This window comes from Chinchilla lanigera, unplaced genomic scaffold, assembly GCF_000276665.1.
Source record: "Chinchilla lanigera isolate Chin_1 unplaced genomic scaffold, ChiLan1.0 scaffold00077, whole genome shotgun sequence".
Taxonomy (NCBI): domain Eukaryota; kingdom Metazoa; phylum Chordata; class Mammalia; order Rodentia; family Chinchillidae; genus Chinchilla; species Chinchilla lanigera.
In genome coordinates this window covers 3746488-3764355 of record NW_004955478.1, presented here as the reverse complement: position 1 = coordinate 3764355, position 17868 = coordinate 3746488, and the positions used below count along the sequence as shown (strand labels likewise).

Sequence of the window (17868 nt, the reverse complement as noted above, 5' to 3'; positions counted from 1 at the left end):
ATAAGGAAATACAAATAAATACATGAGAAAATGTTCAACATCATTAGTCATTCGAGAAATGCAAATTAAAACAACACCGAGATTCCACCTTACCCCAGTAAGAATGGCTAGCATTAAGAAATCAACGGATAACAAATGCTGGCGAGGCTGTGGAGAAATAGGAACCCTTCTCCACTGCTGGTGGGAATGCAGACTGGTGAAACCACTGTGGAAATCAGTATGGAGATTCCTCAGAAAACTAGGTCTGGAGGTCCTATTCAACCCAGCTATCCCCCTGCTGGGTATTTTCCTGGAAGGTCTAAAAACATCATATCACAGTGATGTATGTGCGCCTATGTTCATAGCAGCACAATTTGTAATTGCTAAATTGTGGAAGCAATCCAAATGTCCATCCACTGAGGGTTGGATAAGAAAATTGTGGTACTTTTATATAATGGAATATTGCTCAGCTATAAAGAAAGATAAACTCAAGGACTTTATAGGTAAATGGTCACAACTAGAGACCATACTCATAAGTGAAATAAATCAGACCTGCATGTGCAAGCACAGCATTGTTTCACTAGTGTGAAACCTGAAAGAGTTAATTTAAACTAGGAGGTATCGTAGACATTGTGAAATGATAGAAAAGCACTCAAGGGTAAAGGGCAACTGGGATGTGGGCAAAGAGAAAGGAAAGAAGGAGAAATTTTGTATGTTTGTATATACAGGATAGTTAACATAGTTGTTCTACTGTTTTCTATTTCTTTGCTGAAAGAAACTGTCAATGAGTCCTTGATTGATCAATATTGCATGTTTCTGTCTGTTTTCATGAGAAACCACTTTGAAGATATCAATATGTAATACAACAAGCATTGTGAACTTCCTACCACTTTGTTTGTAACTCTGTATTGTCTGTACTGTTCTTTTGCTATTTTGTAAAAGGTTGTCTGCCTGTTAATGTTTTCCTCCTTTTATTTTTAAAATAAAAAAATAAAGTTATTTACTAGAAAAAAACTGAATGCAAATAAATACATATTCTGGGAAGGAAAATGCATCTGAAAGAAATCAGGAGAGGGGATAAAAATGAGCACAGATTAGAGGGCTTGATATTTTCTGTTCATTAATTTTCTTAAAATATATTTACAGAGTATGACCAGGTGCTGCTTTTAAGTTGGCTGTGGGGCTCTTGTGGAATTCAAGTTGCAAGGGAAGAGGCGGGTAAAGGCAGTGCATAGAAGTATAGCTTTAGTTATACCACTAAATTGTGTATGTGCTAATAATTATGGAGTAAAATCGGAAAGGGGCAACCTTGGCAGCTAACACTTGAGTTAGGGTCTGGGCAATAAATAGGAGTTATTTGGGTGACAAGTTGGGAGTGTTTAGGGCAGAGAGAATAGCAAGGGAGTTGGCCCTAAAGCAGGACAACGTTGATATTTTAGTGAAAAGGAAAAAGTTGATACGGCTGAAGCATTGTAGTCAAGGTGATAGTAACATTCGGATTGAGGGAGAAAGATACAGCCGGTTCCAGATCATGCAAGGCATTCCAGGCGAGGGCAGGCACTTCAGTGGTGCTCCTTAGCACAATGAAAAACCGAGATTTAGACAGGAAATTAACACAGCCAGCTTTGTGTTCCTATAGTATTACACTGTCAAGCCCTGTGGAAAATAGAGAAGGAAAAAACTGATGTGTGCCCGCAGCAGAGACACGGAGGTAGTAGCACTCATACAGAAGAGGGATGACAGAGACTTTCACTAGAGTGCTGTAAGACAGATGGAGAAACACATAAAGATTAAATATATTTGAGAAGTAAATTCCTTGACTCCCAATTCACTGGCTGTGGGGAGAGGGTGTAGAGAGAGAGAAAGAGATATGTGTCACTTAAACTTGAAATTTACACAGAACATTTTGATTATAAGTATGCCCCATGTGCTATTTGTAACATACTTGTACCAAAAAACTTCGTAATTTACCTGATATTGAAGTTTAACCGGGTATCTGTAGCTTAGCTGTTTAACCTGGCAATCTTAGCAAGAGTGGTTCCTAGGTTTCAGTGGACAGTAAGAAAAAACATATCCATTATTTATAGAGATGAACAAAAATGGAGCAGGGAGAATTTACAGAAAAAGAATCATGCTTTGACGGTGTTTCTCCTAGCGAAGAGGAGACAATGAATTAAAAAGAATAACTCAGGTAGCAGTGCCATGCACACCTTTTTAAAGTGAGCTCAGATGGCAGTGATGTGGTATCTATTTTAAACTCAATGGGAAAGTAAGGAAACTTGGCTGGAATTATTTTTGTGCTGAAATCTCAGTAACAAGAATTCAACTGTACAAAGAGCAGTGGGAAGAACACACTAGTAAAAAAAAAAAATAGCCCAGTGATAATATCATGTGTGAGAACAAGAGAAAGTGTGGGATAAGTACAGCAAGAGACCATAGCGAGGGAAAGTAGAGAAACAGGCAAAAGATAGTAATGTAGACAACACAAAAAATTAAGATTAATTCTGCAAAGGGAAGCTGTTGGAGGTCATTAAGCAAAGTAATCAGATGATCTTATTTAATCTTCTGGCACCTTATTCTGGTTGTGTGAAAGGAATTAATTACACAGAAGGAGACCAGTGGATAGATATCAAAGTGTCCAGGCAAGGAATGTTGGTGATTTAGAGTAGGATGAAAATAGTAGACATAGAAACAAACAGATGAATTAGATACATTTGCCACAGTACCTAAAGCAAATGCTGGTCAATTGGATAAGGAAGATAAAAGAGGGAAACAAAGGTGAACTCCAAAATTTTAGGCTAGAGTAGCTACAGAGAATACTGCCATTCACTGAGCAGGGAAAATTGGGAGAAGAGCAGATCTGGTGTGGAAAATGAAAGGTTTTCGGGGACTGGGGATTTAGCTCAGAGGTGCAGCGCCTGCCTGGCAAGCACAACATGGTGAGTTTGATTCCTGGTACCGGAAAAAAAAAAAAAAAAAAAAAAAAAAAAAAAAAAAGAAAGGTTTTCTTTTGCTCCAATTTGAAATACCTATTTCTGACCTACTTGGAGATATCAAGTAGACTGTTGTATACATGGAAGGTGAGAACTCTGGAAATAGCTGAAAGGAGCCCAGGGTTCAATCCTAGACAATTAGCCATTGACCCCTAACATGTATGGGAAAGTTACTGAATATCAAGTATTATTCTGAGTGATGCTTAGGTATTATTTCACTACATTCTCACATAAAACTGCTTCTGGTAGATGTAAGTATTACAGATTTTACAAGTGATTAAACGAGGCAGAAAATTACTGAACAACTTTCAAAATTTCATAGAGCTTGACAACAAGAGTCAGGATTTGAACTCGGGGAGGTTCAACTCAGAAGAAGGAGAAAAAGGAGAAAAATAAAGAAGAAAAGGAGAAAGAAAAAGAGAGATGAGGAGGAGGAGAAAAGAAAAGATAAAGATTGACAAGAACAATGAAAACAGTAAACAAAGTGAAGAAAGAACAGCATTTTGTGTTTGTCCTGGACAAAGTTCCTAAAGATAGGGACATTTTTAAGAAACAAATAAATGAAAATGAATTCAAACCCATCAGCGACATTTTCTGAACTTTCAGAAGGTTCAACATCACAAAGCAAGCATGAGGTGATGATGTCAAGCCACAGAGGAAGAGAGAAGGGTCTTTCAGAGGTGTGTAAGTACCATGGGGAAGCAGTGAGATTCTGTTACAGGCTTCCTGAATTTTATATGAAGGCATCACAAAAAAGAAGTTTCAAAGGGACGAAGTCTTTCAATAAGTCAAAGTGCTGTAGTGAGCTGGTTGGGGCTGTTTAACTCAATAATTTTACCAGCCAACTCACAACCGAAAACCATCACTGAGAGAGGGGATACAATTATGTCTACTGGGGATATGACTGTATCAGCAGTATGTGTAAATAAAACCCTAAGCGATATACGACCAAAAGTTGTCATTCGCCGCTAGTCGGTGATATTTCCCAAGATGCTCCTCCTCAGGTCTCATGTTTGTTTTTAAAATTTATTTTTTTAATATATTTTGAAAACCCCTCAATAGAATGCTTGATATTCATTGTGACAAGAACATACATTAGATGCATCGCCTGCATGGTAATCTATAGCACAGCGGTCAAAGGAGAGAGTTCTCTGGACATTAAAAACATTTGAGAACTTTGTTAACTCTTCTTACTTTAGTGTCGTCAATGCTGGTCATGGCGATGTAAGGCGTGAAACAGGCGGCCAGTAGTATCCAGATGAACGCGCTGCTCAGGTACCAATAGTCATAAGTCATATGTTCCTGAAATCATGTGGAACATGGTGAGCCACTGGCAATGCTCCTCTGGTTCACGTGAGCTGTCTTTACTAAATTAGCCAATTAAAGGAGTTGCACTAACCCCTTAAGACCCTTCCCAAGCTGTTGTTTGCGATTTCTTACCCATATTCATTTTCAAACCCGTGTTGGTGTCACCTGGACATTTTATTTTGTTTGTTGGTTTTTGGTACTGGAAATCAAACTCGGGACCTTGCTCTTGCCAGGCAGGTGCTGTGCCTGCTGAGCTATATCCCCTGCACTGGTAACTTGGACATTTCAAACATGTATTCTGATGTATTTATAAAGAACAAACACAAGCAGATGGTAAGAAGTGTGTAAAGGCCTATGATTAACAATTGTGAGGCAGGCATGACACTCTGCTCTCTGTCTTTATAGCTACAGCATCACATGCACTGGTTACATATATATATATATATATATATATATATATATATATCAACACTGATGTCATAGGAGAAAATACACTGTGAACCATGAATGGAGGTGCTATCTTGCTGCTCTCAGAAACTGGTATCAAACCAGTTCTGTTCAACATCTGTGAAGATTCATCCCCTGGTTGGGCATAAGGCCCAAGTCACGACTCTAAAAAACTTCACGGACCTGACAGAGATTAAGAAGTAGGTGGATGTTAGAAAGTAAGAGTACTGAGGCTAGAAGAATAACAGTTAACACACATCCTATATGAGGGCACTGTGATGTTTTTAAAAAATCAAAATCCTGTATAGGTTAAAGAGAATCTTGAGAATTGTTACAAGCTTGGGTTTACCTCTAATTAATTGCCTCTGTGCAATGCAAGTATCCTAAGTTTTGGGGTCTCTTTTTTCCTACCTCCTCCTAAAACTCAGTGTCTTTCTGCACATAAAAGTAGTTCAAGTGCTCCAGGCATGGTGGTGTATGCCTGTAATCCCAGCATTCAGGAGGCTGAGACAGGAGGATTGCTGTAAGTTTGAGGATACCCTGGGCTACATAGTGAGTTCAAGGCCAGCCCAAAAGACATGGGAAGACCCCATCTCAAAACAAATAATTAGTTCAAATAAAGATGCATATGTGAAGATGAGGCCCTGAAAAGGGATAAAAGGACACAAAGAATATTCACTTCATATCTTTGCCTCTGGACACCATTATTTATTTTCCTGATTTAGAAGTTCTCTGTGGAAGGACAAATCAAATTAGTCTCAACAGCCAACCCCCTTCCTCACGCCTTGGTTCATAGACAGCATATTCTGTCCATGTCAGATTATATCCACCCGTAGTCAGAGCTTGGTGAGGCTCACCCTGAAAAGGCCAAGAGAAAGGCATTTAGAAATAACCAGGTAGACTGGTTGGAAAGGGAAGGACTCACTGAAGCGGTTGGTTGGTAGCACTGTAGGAAATTCTGATAGATGATGCATCAGAAGCCAGGCCTGACCTACAGTGGACATTGTTCTTTAGCATCTAGGAGAATGTGCTTGCAGAACTGTAGGAAAATGTCAACAGCTGGGTGGGAAAGCAGCAAATTCAGATAAAAAAAAATCAGTATTGTCTGGGCATTTGGGTAGAAAGCACTTTGGAGTTAAAACATCTTTTGTAAAGGCAGACCCTCAAGTCACTTGCTCCTTTTTGGAAACACCCTATTCTTGATTATCTAGAAAACTGACCCGTCCACTTGACTATGACTGCTAAGGAAACACACTGGCCCCTCTGTGTGCTGTAGTTTCATTAGCTGTGTGATAATAATACTAATATCTTGAAGTCTTAGAGCATTTATATACGTTTGTGCAAGGAAACCACATGGTAGATGCTCCTTCTGTCCTAGAATGCAGAAAGATAATGATGTACTTTGGAGTAACTCCCACCGCATCCTCAATCTCTAGCTTTCAAATGGCATACAAAATGTACTCAGTTCTCATGGCTCTTTCTAAAGCACAGAGGTTAAAATAGTGGCAGAACTGCTGGACGATCTGGACAACCACATCAAACAATGAACAGCACGGCAGCGAAAGCTTGACTGTATTGATTTCTCTGCGGTAGTCTGAGGAAACCCAGCTTTTCAAATGTGAGTGTGTCCTCACCTACAGAGGCAATAAGGGCCAAGCTAAATGGGTCACCTAAGACAATCAAGCAGATCGCCTGGGCTGTGGTGACCCCCTAAGGAGAAGCTAACAGCAACAACACCAGTACTATTTCTATAGGAGGATCCTCCTTCTATAGAAAGGATTTCTCCACCCTTCTTTCTTCTCCTTCAGAAGAGAAAAGATGGGAGTGCTTCACAGATGTGTCACTCCTTTCTCCTCCAAACTGGTAGACTGTAAGAAGAGCAAAATCATCCCACCTCCCCATCCACGTCACAAAAGTCATGAGCTGATCTTGCAAGGTTTCAGTTGGATAGTAAATTGAAGTTTTGGACTGCAATGAAATAATTGATAACAAAAAATGAGCAAGATGCTGTAGAGTATGTTCAAAGTGTCACTTAAAGAAGGCAAAGGGAAATTCAGTATAGCAAGGTGAAAGCAGTGACGTGAAGCTGTAGATTTATACTGCCTTCTTCTCTAACCTGGGTACTCTAACTCCGAGGATCTGAGCAGGCCGGGAAGTTACATGTTCAACATGATAATAAGAAAATGCAAACATTGGGCATTTACTATCACTCACAAGCTATAATTGGACGTGAAAGTGGTTTTAAAATATCTTTAAATAGTTCTTCAAGAGATAATATCTACTAAAATATTTAAAAATAAAATGATATGTTTTCTGGGATTTATTTCAAAGTAATCTTGAAGTCACGTATTTATGAACGATTCAGGTTGGCCTTTGAGATGTTATATGTTCTCTTATATATGTATATGCTTGAAAACTTACATAATAAAAAAAGTTTCCTTAAAAAACAAAAGAGAAACAAGAACTATTTCTATGTTCCTAATTCTAACGCAGCCAGTTCTCTAATTTGCTGAAAGCTGAATATCCTCTAGTAGAAGTTTCTCTTTTGCCTCATTGGGAGTTGAATCCAATACCTTCACACTGAGCTACATTGCCAGGGCTTTTTATTTTATTTTTTTACTTTGAGATAAAGTAAATCATTGAGTTGCCCAGGCTGGTCTCAAAATTGTGATATTCCTTTTTCAGCCTCCCCAAGTGCTAGAGAGATTTCTTTTACAGACTCCCATGGAAAATAACATAACAATAATGACAAGAAGTATCATTTACTGAGCACCTAAAGTTTTCTATGTTTACATGTTGTCCTATGTTCTTATAATCATTATAAGAACTATTATAATGCCACTATAATAGTATTGTAAATACTATTGTAACATATAATAGTATATTATTATCTAATAGTATAATATATAATAGAATTATAATACTATAATACTATATAATGCTATAGTACTATATAGTACTGTAATAGTTATTATTTTGGGGGAATACTGTGAATCGAACTCAGGACCTTGTGCTTGCAGGCAGGTGCTTGTGCCACTGAGCTATACCCCCGGCCCTATAATAGTTCTTATAATAATATGAGCCTGATGTTCATTTTGCCTCACTTATTTCAGGAGAAACTTTTGTGATGAAATTATTATCTGATTTTTTCTGAGACTTGGCATACAAAAGCCTACAGAATTCAGATAGTTTGAAGCTCCATAGTTTGACGGTGAGAACTTTGGCTGTTTTAAACATATCCCTGTACCTAGGGCTGTAGGAGTAAAGAGATCTAAGACGGAAAGTGGCATTTTTTGGTCAAATATTTGTGCTTTCTGTTACTCCTCTGACTCTTGGTCAACTGAACAAGATCATTTACAATCATTCCTAAATAGTACTCATATTAATATATAGTGATATATATAAAACATAAACCTTTTTAAGGATAGGTTCCTAAGAATCAACATAGTAGTTACACATGTCAAAGACTTTCTTGACAACTTCTAGTGGCTCAGTATAAGTAAGATAATATTATACTTACTGCCAAAAATGTGCTTCTACCAGTCTGAATGTGTTCTGTAGAATTAAAAATTCCAAGTAACCCATTGCTAATAATATCTATGAGTACAGGAAAGCAATTCAGCCTCTTGGTATTACAGGCTACGGAAAATCTGTGATCCTAAAATAAAATGAATACTTTTAAATTTGCAAAAAGCAAAGAGAAGTTGAGTGAATGAATTGGTTAAAAAGCATTCAGATTACTGATAAATAGTAAAGCCAAAGCACAAATGCAATTAATATCATCAGGCCCAATAGTATGTGACTTATTTCTAGTACACATAAAAAAATCCAGGGACTTTGATTTTTACCTATGATCACATCAGCCATGTGGCTATTCATGCTTAAAATCTCACAAAAATGTACCTCAGATGAATTTTAGCAGCTCTGTTTCCAAGTGTGTTGTATTTGTTTTATAAGTAAAGGATGTGCAGATACTTGGGAGGCAGGAGGCACGCACGTAGTTGTAAAAAAAAAAGCATGTTTTAACAAATATTAAGCTTATATGTAAAAGCTCGTTTAAATGACATATAACTTTTATACATACATATGTAGGCAGATATATATAAATATGCTTTTTCCTTCCTCAGAGAAAAAAATTATCTACATTGCTAAAATATGGGTAAGCATTGCTAATGCATTTTTGCAATAACAAATAAATCAAATATATTATATCTAACCCAATTACCTAAAGCAAAACTTTCAAAAAATATTTTTCTTGATACACTGGGAACTAATTCAACTGGGTCCTACTGATGACTAGTTTGAATGCAGGTAATTTCTTTGTTTATTTTTGGCATGGTAATGTTTTCCTAAAAATGAACTTTGATGAACGACAAATGGTCAGATGATAATTTACTCATTTAAGTTAATCATCTCATCTTTTTCATTAGTCTACTTTTGTGGTCTCCAGCTCAAATTGCTACAGGATCTAGGCAAGTGACACACACGAGAGAAGCAGAATAAAAATACAGCAAACTGCAGCAGACAGGCCAACGTTAAATTGGGCTGTTGTTTTCAGTTACAAGTGAGAGTAGGATTTAAATTAACTACTATAGAATGGGATCCTATTATATAACTAAATAAATCATTATTATTGCTGCTGGTTGGGTTGTTACCCTGGAGGCTACAGGCAAACTATTGTAGCTCAGCTCCCCTACCCTCATTTGTGTCAAACTGGCCTTTCATGTCAGTTGATTAGACTTATTCAAATTGTACATTCACAGTCCATCTTTGGTGGGCTGTAGTAGAGTCCAACATACCTGTTTATCGCCTGACACAATGATGGCCCCATTGTAAGATGGATCATCTGTGCCATTTCTAGTTCCAAAGGCATCCACCTCCAAAGCTATGTTCTGTCGTCTCAGTGAGTGTATAAAGTTCTCGATGCTGGACCCTACCACGAGGGTAAAGATCAAAGAACACAAAAACGAAACAAAGCAACAACACCATTACAAAACAAGAAACAACAGAAAACTAAGTGGTATCACTCAAAGTCTACCATAATAACTGTCTGTGGATTTACTTAAAAGGTAGAATTGGGCAATAGTATTATTCTATTACCATGGGTGTGACAAATTTTCTTTACCTACCAACTGGCATTTACTTACAATTGCTTTTAGTATAAAAATACTGAGTGACAGGCAAAAGATATAGCTCTGTAGTGGAGCACTTGTCTCGCATGTACAAGGCCGATGGGTTTTATCAGCAACAAAGTAAATAACAATAAAATAATCATAACTGATTAACATTGCAATCCTTGATACTATTAATCTTCTATGTTATTACAAATTTGGAACAAATATTTTTCCAGGACCAGCAATTCAAAGACTTACAAAAGGGCACACCAAGACTTCAACAGTGAGTGAATAATTTACATGTTTAAATTTCCTTTGGTTGCTTTGTGCAATAACCTTTGGGCTTAAGTACACTTCAAAATGTGTTTCTAAAACAAACTCTCTAATCTTGCACTTCTTATTTTTTTAGTTCACTTTCCATTTGGCCTCATAAGCTTTTTATAAACCATTCAGAGTTGGTTTTCTTCATGTTTTACAGGAATCTCCCGAAAACAACATTTACAAGGTGCCTTTGAACACCACGTTCACCTGTTTTGTTGATGACCAGTAAGTGAGTCAGGGGATCCTGTGGGGGTTGTCCCAGTGAAAGGAAGTACATATCTGGAGAGAGTCCCCAAGAGTAACTTTTTTGATATAACCGACAGAGGAGGAGTTCCAAAACTTGAGGAAGAAAGCTAACCCCAAAAAGCAATGACCTATGTGGAAGCAGATATAAAAAAAAAACATCATCAATAGCAACTTTTTTAGGTTATTAGTTTTGAGCAAATAATGAATGTCATAATAGAAATAAATCATAAGTACTAAATAAACATTTGAATCATTCTAACATTTGAATCTTTTCCTCTTTCTGAAACTAGAGGGCTCTTAGGCATCTATCTTTCATCCTTTCTTCTTTCTAGTTGGTGAGTCCTGCCCTAGACATTTCGCTTGGTCCTGTGAAGTCTGCTTCTTATGACTTTTGAAACTCGTTCCAACACCCACTTCTTAGCTCCAATCAGTCATGCATTCCTTCCTTCCCCTGTACCACTGCCACCTGGCCTGTCACCAACACTCTGAACCTTTTTCCCATCTTGTTTCCAATGTATGCAAATTGTATTATGTTTTCATCCACTTGGGATTTAAAGTTCAATAATTCCTCATTCATTTTTAACCCTGAAGGCTCCTTTCAAATGGCTGGAAATTCCTGTCTATAATATCATTCTTGCTTGCCTCCAAAACATTCTTCTTGCTTCTACTTTTCAAGTTGGGAATTATTGTTTCTTTTTTGGCATCCCTAGTATCTCAAATGCTTACTTTCATTTTACCCAATGCCTACTATTTCCAAACAATTTTGCGCCACTGTTCATTAATCTTCTTGTATTTTTTCTAGTAAAATGAAAAAAAAATACATACATTAATAGGTCCTTAAAATCCAAACCTTTTATCTCTGTATACCATACTCTTAAAATAATATTTATTCTTTGTTGTAATGAACTAGGATTAGTACCAGTTCCCATGTATTCCCATGCTCAGTACCACTATCTCTCTGAAATTCTTTCTGTCCTTAGTTCAGTGACTTCCATTCTCCTGTACCAAATTCAAATGCTCCCTAAGCTCTTTCTTTTCTATTTGAAATAATCTCTTTTCTACCAGATGCCACAGAATTGTCAATTTTGTAATATACTTATTTAGCGTATATCTATCCACCCTCTGGGAACACTGTTGCCATAGTTTGGAAACTGAATATCAGCCAGAGGCCTATATGCTAAAGGTTTGGTACCCAAGGTGGCTCCATTGGGAGGTAGTGAGCAGTCAGGTGGGCCATATGCTGTATCCTTAGACCACTGGAGTGTGTCCTGGAGGGGGATTGTGGGATTTTTATCTCTCCCTCTTTGCTTTCTGTCTCATGATGTACATGATGTGCTTCACCATGCTTTCTGATGGTGAAGTGTCTGGCCCAAATTATGGGGCCACTTGATCTTGAGCTATCACCTCCAGAGCTGTGAACAAAAACAATCCTTTTCTCTCTCTGAGTTCATTGTCTCAGGTGTTTCATTATAGTGATGAGAGGCCAACGAATACAACTTTTGTGGCTGATTGATTTTAATACATGTACACACATTTGACAGTAGAGTGCTATAGAAATGTGCTCAAAATAAAAATATTTTGCAGGAATAAGTAGCCTCAGTATAGGCACAGAGGTAGCATTTCATGACGAGGCTGAGGCTGTAGGCATAGGTATGAACCCTGCAGTGGGCTACAGGTGTAGTCATGACCTAAAACAGAAATTCACAGAGCCTCCAAACTGTAACATTGAAAGTCTGAGTGTCCAGCCTGACAAGTACAATGTTAAGTCTAACCTGCGTTTCCAGCTAGCTGGTCTCCTTTATGGATCTCCGATGTGCCAGTCCCTGTGGCAGTGTGAGTAATTTCTTAAAATAAATAATATACATATCTATCTGTATTTATTTATAAATATCTAGATCTAGATCTATCTGCCCTATTGGTTATGTTTCTCTGGAAAATGCTGAGAAATACAGATTTGGGAATCTCAGAGAAAGAGGGAAAGGAGACTTTGGAATGGGATGTGTTTTAAGAACTACTCCAGCTCATTTGAAAGAACAAACATGTGTGAAATTAAAAGGATCTCAATCTTTATAGGTTTTAATTATAGACAATAGAAGTAATTAAAATTTACTGTTGTTTAACAGATCACCTGCAGTTACTGGAATTTATTTTATCTGAGTGTTCTTTTTTATGATTTGTCTCCTTGTATTTAGTTTGAGTGCATTGATCAAACAAATCTGAAATATTCAGACACTCACATGGCCAAGAGGCTTTTTCGCTCATTCTTTAGCTTCAGGAAGCGAACTTTTGCTATGGCACAGAGCTGCTGCTTCCAGAGTGCCATGCCACCTGCTCTTTCCCTTGCTCCGTGGAGGGAAGACAAATCTCGATCCGGCTCAACAGGGCATGCCACGTCTTTTGTCCCATCACTTTGTAATTGTCCCCAAACTGCAATATCTGAAACATAAAATATGTCACTTTTCAGATGCCTTCTCAGCTGTGCCTTACTTAGCTTTTCCTACAATCATTTTTTTCAACCAGTTTCCTGAATTAGCATCTTGGGCAAAAATACAAATAATCTAATTCATGACATTACTAGATCCACTATTAAGGAAGTTGGAGAAAGCAAAAAAAAAAAAAAAATCGACAATGCAAGGAAATCTTGGGGCTAGGGATGTAGTTCAGTGGGAGAGTGCTTGTCTAGCATGACCAAGAATCAGGGACCAAGTTCCAGCTCCACAGACACAACAAAGTTAAGTATAACTATAAGAAAAATGTACCATGCATATGACGTTAAAAAGGGGTTAAAGAGGAAAGGAGGGATTATAAATACACTTGATCAGTTTTGTAAACATGACAAAAGTAACAATGAAGAGCATAGAAAGAGAAAATACAGGGACAGTAAACCAAAATCAAGAAAATGCCTTGGCAGCAATTAGACAACAAAAACAACACTGTTTAAGGAATGACAAGCTGACAACAGACCTTTCAACAGCAACAACTGAACCCTGAAAACACTGGAATAATAGCTTCAAAACATTACAATAAAAGTGTCAACATAAATGCTAATTTTCTTTTCTGTATATCACTAATGTTCAGGTAATATGATATTTTGTGCATATTTTCTGCTTCATGAAGACATAGTGTGATATAATGCTGTATTCAACAGAGACATTTCTTTTCTGCTTTGAGTTTTCCCAATTCCAGTACTGACAAAGGTATGTAAGTGTACTTTTCAAAGTAGATTTTTCAAGATAAAAAAATTGCTCATAAAAATAAAATTCAACTTTCCTGCCTGTCTTCCTCCCCTCTTCTTCCCCTTTTCCTTCCTTCCTGCTTTCTTGTTTCCTTTTTTCTTTCCTTTTTTTTTTTACCTGATTCATCAATAGTTGATTTTCCTTCTAACTTCAGGAACACCTCATTCAAAGTTGTCATGGAAACACCATAATTCTCGATGCCTTTGTTAGGACATCTATCAAGATCCCTGTAAAGGGCTAAAAGTAGGCACATGGATCAAAAGAACATAAATTATGACACTGATAGTAATTCTTTTCTCAAAAAAGAACATTTTAGTGATAAGCTAAATGCATTTTTCATCAGAAACAAAGTTGTGATATAGCTCTTCCCTTATTTCTAAAACATATATACAGTATGTTGATTTCCATGTCCTCTTGGGTATAAAGGTCTAATCTGAAAATTCATTTTCTGTTTTTAAAAAACCACACAGAATTTTTGAAAAATTATTTTATTTAATGTATTTTTAAATTTTGTTATATTATACAGAGTGTTTAATTTTTTTGAAACAGGGTTTCACTATGTACTGGCCTGGAACTGATGGCAATCCTCCTGCCCCAGCCTCCCAAATGCTAGGATTACAGTGTGTGCCACCATGTTTGTCCAAAGAAGCATTTATTTCTAAACTCCAATTAAGTCAAGAATTTTCAGAGAATAGAAATTCATGCTGCCGTGTTAAGATTGTTAAGGATGTATAATAACAACAAATGCAAAAGAGATAATTTTTGCAGAAGTAATTGCTATCAATCTTCCCTAGTTTAAAAATTATAAATTAAAGGAAAGACAACATATGAAGTATGTAAGTAAAGCTTCTGTTTTACTTGTGTGTTGGATATAGGAATCTGGTGATTCATGATTTTTAGTGGGTTGTTAAATCCACCTAGGTTTCTCTCCTTTTTGTCTAAATTGTTCATCCCTTCTGGAATGCATTTAATAAGCAATCAGGTACAACTGTTCTTCATGGTCTTTACAAAAATCATAATTAGACATATATCAAAGACATTATGCATGCATTTAAGATTACCATTATTTCAAAATGAACACTTGTGATCACTTTTCTACATGTCTAAAATTAGGATGGATTACAAATTATTATAAACAGCAGTATTACTTTTTTATCTGTTTCTTCCTTACTAATACATCATAGTAAAGGCTATCTTAGATGTTACCAAATATGATTCGAAATATGACATCGCATGTCAGACATTATTCTAGGTACTTTATATTTAACATTTTCATAATAAACTGAAATGTAGTAAATAACTCAGCCCTCATAACAATGTGATAATGATTCCTACTGCCCATTTTCATTTTACAAATAAGGAAACTGAAGCACAGAAAAGTCCTATAATATGCTCAGGACTGTATGGCTAATAATGCACAGCTAGGGTTTGCATCTAAGTCTTCTGGCCCTGGCACTTGTGCTGTATTGAAAAAGAGTTAAGGAGATTCATATACAATATGCAGATTCATAAACACCCGTGTGCAGTACCTGTGCTGTTTCCTTTTGGACCATGAAAATGGATTATTCAAGCAAGTATGCCACAGTGGCTCCTGGGTCCTCTATTAAGAGTTGGAAAATACCTGAATTCAATTATCTGAATATATTTTTATAAGCTATTATTTAAAAAGTAATCTTCTTTGATACTCTTGGGGGCACATTGGCAAACAACATACTGGAAGACGCAATAGAACAGTGGTGAATTCAGTATCCTCCCAATCTTTTGTATGTACAGCAAAATTATAAACTTTAGAAGCTTTCCTAACATGCCAGGCAATTGTAGTTCTGGTTGATAACTTAAGTAACCTTACGTTGTGGTGTTTATAAATCTACATATTGTACGTGAAGCTCCTTACCTCTCTTTCAATAATTTCCCTGTTTTCACAGGTCACTTCCTGCCCTCACTAATCACTTCTTCTCAGCCATTCCTGAAACAACTTTCCCAAATTATTCTCGAGCTTGATTCTGTCCTGTGCTCATAAATTGCACATTGTGGAACTTGCAGCACATTTGCCTATGTGTCTTAGTTTACACATAGGTGACATGGGGTAATTTCAGGAACTGATATTAGAAGTGGCCTGGCATTGGGTATTACATAAGTTGAAACAGAGTTCTGTACTTAGAAGGCCTTAAACCTAGCTATCATTCTTATCAGCACCATTATAGCTAGTAACTCCATTTCCAAAACAGTCTATGGTCTCTACATTTTGTTACCTGGAAATTTGTTTGTCCTTTCCAAAGGCAAAATATAAACAAGTTTCTCTTCACTTTGCGCTGCTAATTTGGCATCAGGGATGTGCTGTTTAACAAGTGATGTGATACTCTCTGGATCACACATTTCATTCAGATGTAAACTAACATTTAAAAAAGAGTAAGTTAAAGTTATTTTTCTCTAACACCATCTCTAAAGACAAATTGTTAACTATGCATTGTATGCTTGTCACTTCACTAATATTTATGAGACTGAACATGTAGGATTTACTGGAAGAAAAAGATGTAATAATAACAATATAGTCTGATCTTAATCTGTTCAACATGACGGAAGAACTAGTGAAAAGGACAATTACAGTAAAATAAAACTAACTCAAAGACCGTAATTTGGAGTAAAGGACACTCAGCAAAATCTTGGCTGGGGTAAGGTAGAGGGTAATGCTTGATTTTGTCTCTATTCAGAAACACAAACTTGAATTTTCCCTTTGCAGTAATGTACAAGTGCTGCAAGAATTTGTGGACTTCAACACAATAGAGCAAAACTGGAGGTAATTTGTACAGTCATCAAGAACATGGTTCCAAGACCATACTAATATTGGCTCCAGAATTTGGCCAAGTTGTTCAACATATCTGAGCATGAGTTTTGTCATTATGAGATGAAATAATACTTCTCAAAAGAACTTTTAAAGATAAACTATAACGTACAGTGTGTATGAGATAGCCCAAGGTCTTTCACTAAGTAAACCCTCAATACTGTTATATAATTTTATCATTTTTGGATGCAAAATTTCTTCAAGTGAAAGTTGGTCTTTTGAAAAGAAGGCATATATTCTTTGTGAAATTATGGGATTTTTGGAAAACCCATTATTAGTCGTATCCACTGAAATGTACTGGTGTGCTAGAGTGCTGAAAGTATCATAGTTGACTGATGATGATCCTAAAAGTCAAGTTAAAAAATCCATTCTGTGCTTCCAAGGCCCTGTGCTTAGCATTGCCAAGGATACCAACTAGGAAGAATACAGGACCTTCTGAAAGGAGGGTATAACATATGATGACACAAAACAGCACATCACAAAAGAAGTGAGGGAGATGGAATCCAGTGGACTCAGCTTAAGTACTTTGCACTTTGCCAGGTACTGACCCCTTCACCATTTCTTAGTCTTAGATAGTAACTAGGGCTTATTACTACTGCTTGGCAAATGAAGTTACGAAGGATCAAAGAAGATAATTAAATTGCCCAAAGCAACAATTCAAATTAGTTTTTTTAAGGTTCCAGAAAAGAAGATGCTCTCTAAAGAGAAAACACTCAGCAATAACCTTCAAGAATGGATAAGATTATAAGGGATTGGAGGAGTATATGCTGTATAGGGGTCTCCCCTCAAGCATAGAGAAAGGTCATGCCTGGGGAAGGGCAGCAAGTTACCCTGTTTAGTTGGAGAGTGTGCAGTAATTCAATCATGACAAGCAATGATGATGGGGTGTAGATTTGATCAGGTTAGTCAGTCGGTGTACATAATGGGGTCCCCTTAACCACTGGGGATAAAGTGATTTAAAATGCTTTAAAAATGTTAAGGTTTTAGTAGGAAATACAGCAATCTTGACTTTGATCCAAAGACTCTACCACTTACCAACAACATGAGATTGATGAGTTAAAACTCTGGCATGTTCTAGTCTTATTTGCCAAATAAAAATAACAATAGCATCTAATTAAGTTTATTGGTAGAATTAAATAGGGTAATAGGAATAGTCTACATTTAGATATCATAACAACTACCTAAAATATAGTCACCATGTCATAAGTAAAGGGCGTAATAGAAATAGAATTAAATAGGGTAATAGAAATAGTCTACACTTAGATATCATAACAAGTACCTAAAATATAGTCAATGTGTTGCTATGGTTGATACACTGAGTCAACTTGGGGAGTCTAGAGGTTTGGCTAAGTGACTCAGCAGGAAGCCAGGGTGCTTACTTT

The 17868-nt window shown here is 36.8% G+C and overlaps 1 protein-coding gene across 2 annotated transcripts in view; it reads right to left on the bottom strand.

Annotated features, from left to right (window-relative positions):
- Abca9 (ATP-binding cassette, sub-family A (ABC1), member 9) overlaps positions 1 to 17868 on the bottom strand; it is a 66654-nt gene that overhangs the window by 20792 nt on the left and 27994 nt on the right. For both annotated transcript variants that reach the window (XM_005402114.2, XM_005402115.2), the window contains exons 17-23: positions 15897 to 16036; positions 13762 to 13881; positions 12646 to 12844; positions 10370 to 10536; positions 9527 to 9660; positions 8248 to 8385; positions 4167 to 4274 (exon numbers count right to left, since the gene is read on the bottom strand). In XM_005402114.2, coding sequence (XP_005402171.1) covers positions 4167 to 4274; positions 8248 to 8385; positions 9527 to 9660; positions 10370 to 10536; positions 12646 to 12844; positions 13762 to 13881; positions 15897 to 16036 — 1006 coding nt within the window. The remainder of the gene's footprint in view (positions 1 to 4166; positions 4275 to 8247; positions 8386 to 9526; positions 9661 to 10369; positions 10537 to 12645; positions 12845 to 13761; positions 13882 to 15896; positions 16037 to 17868) is intronic.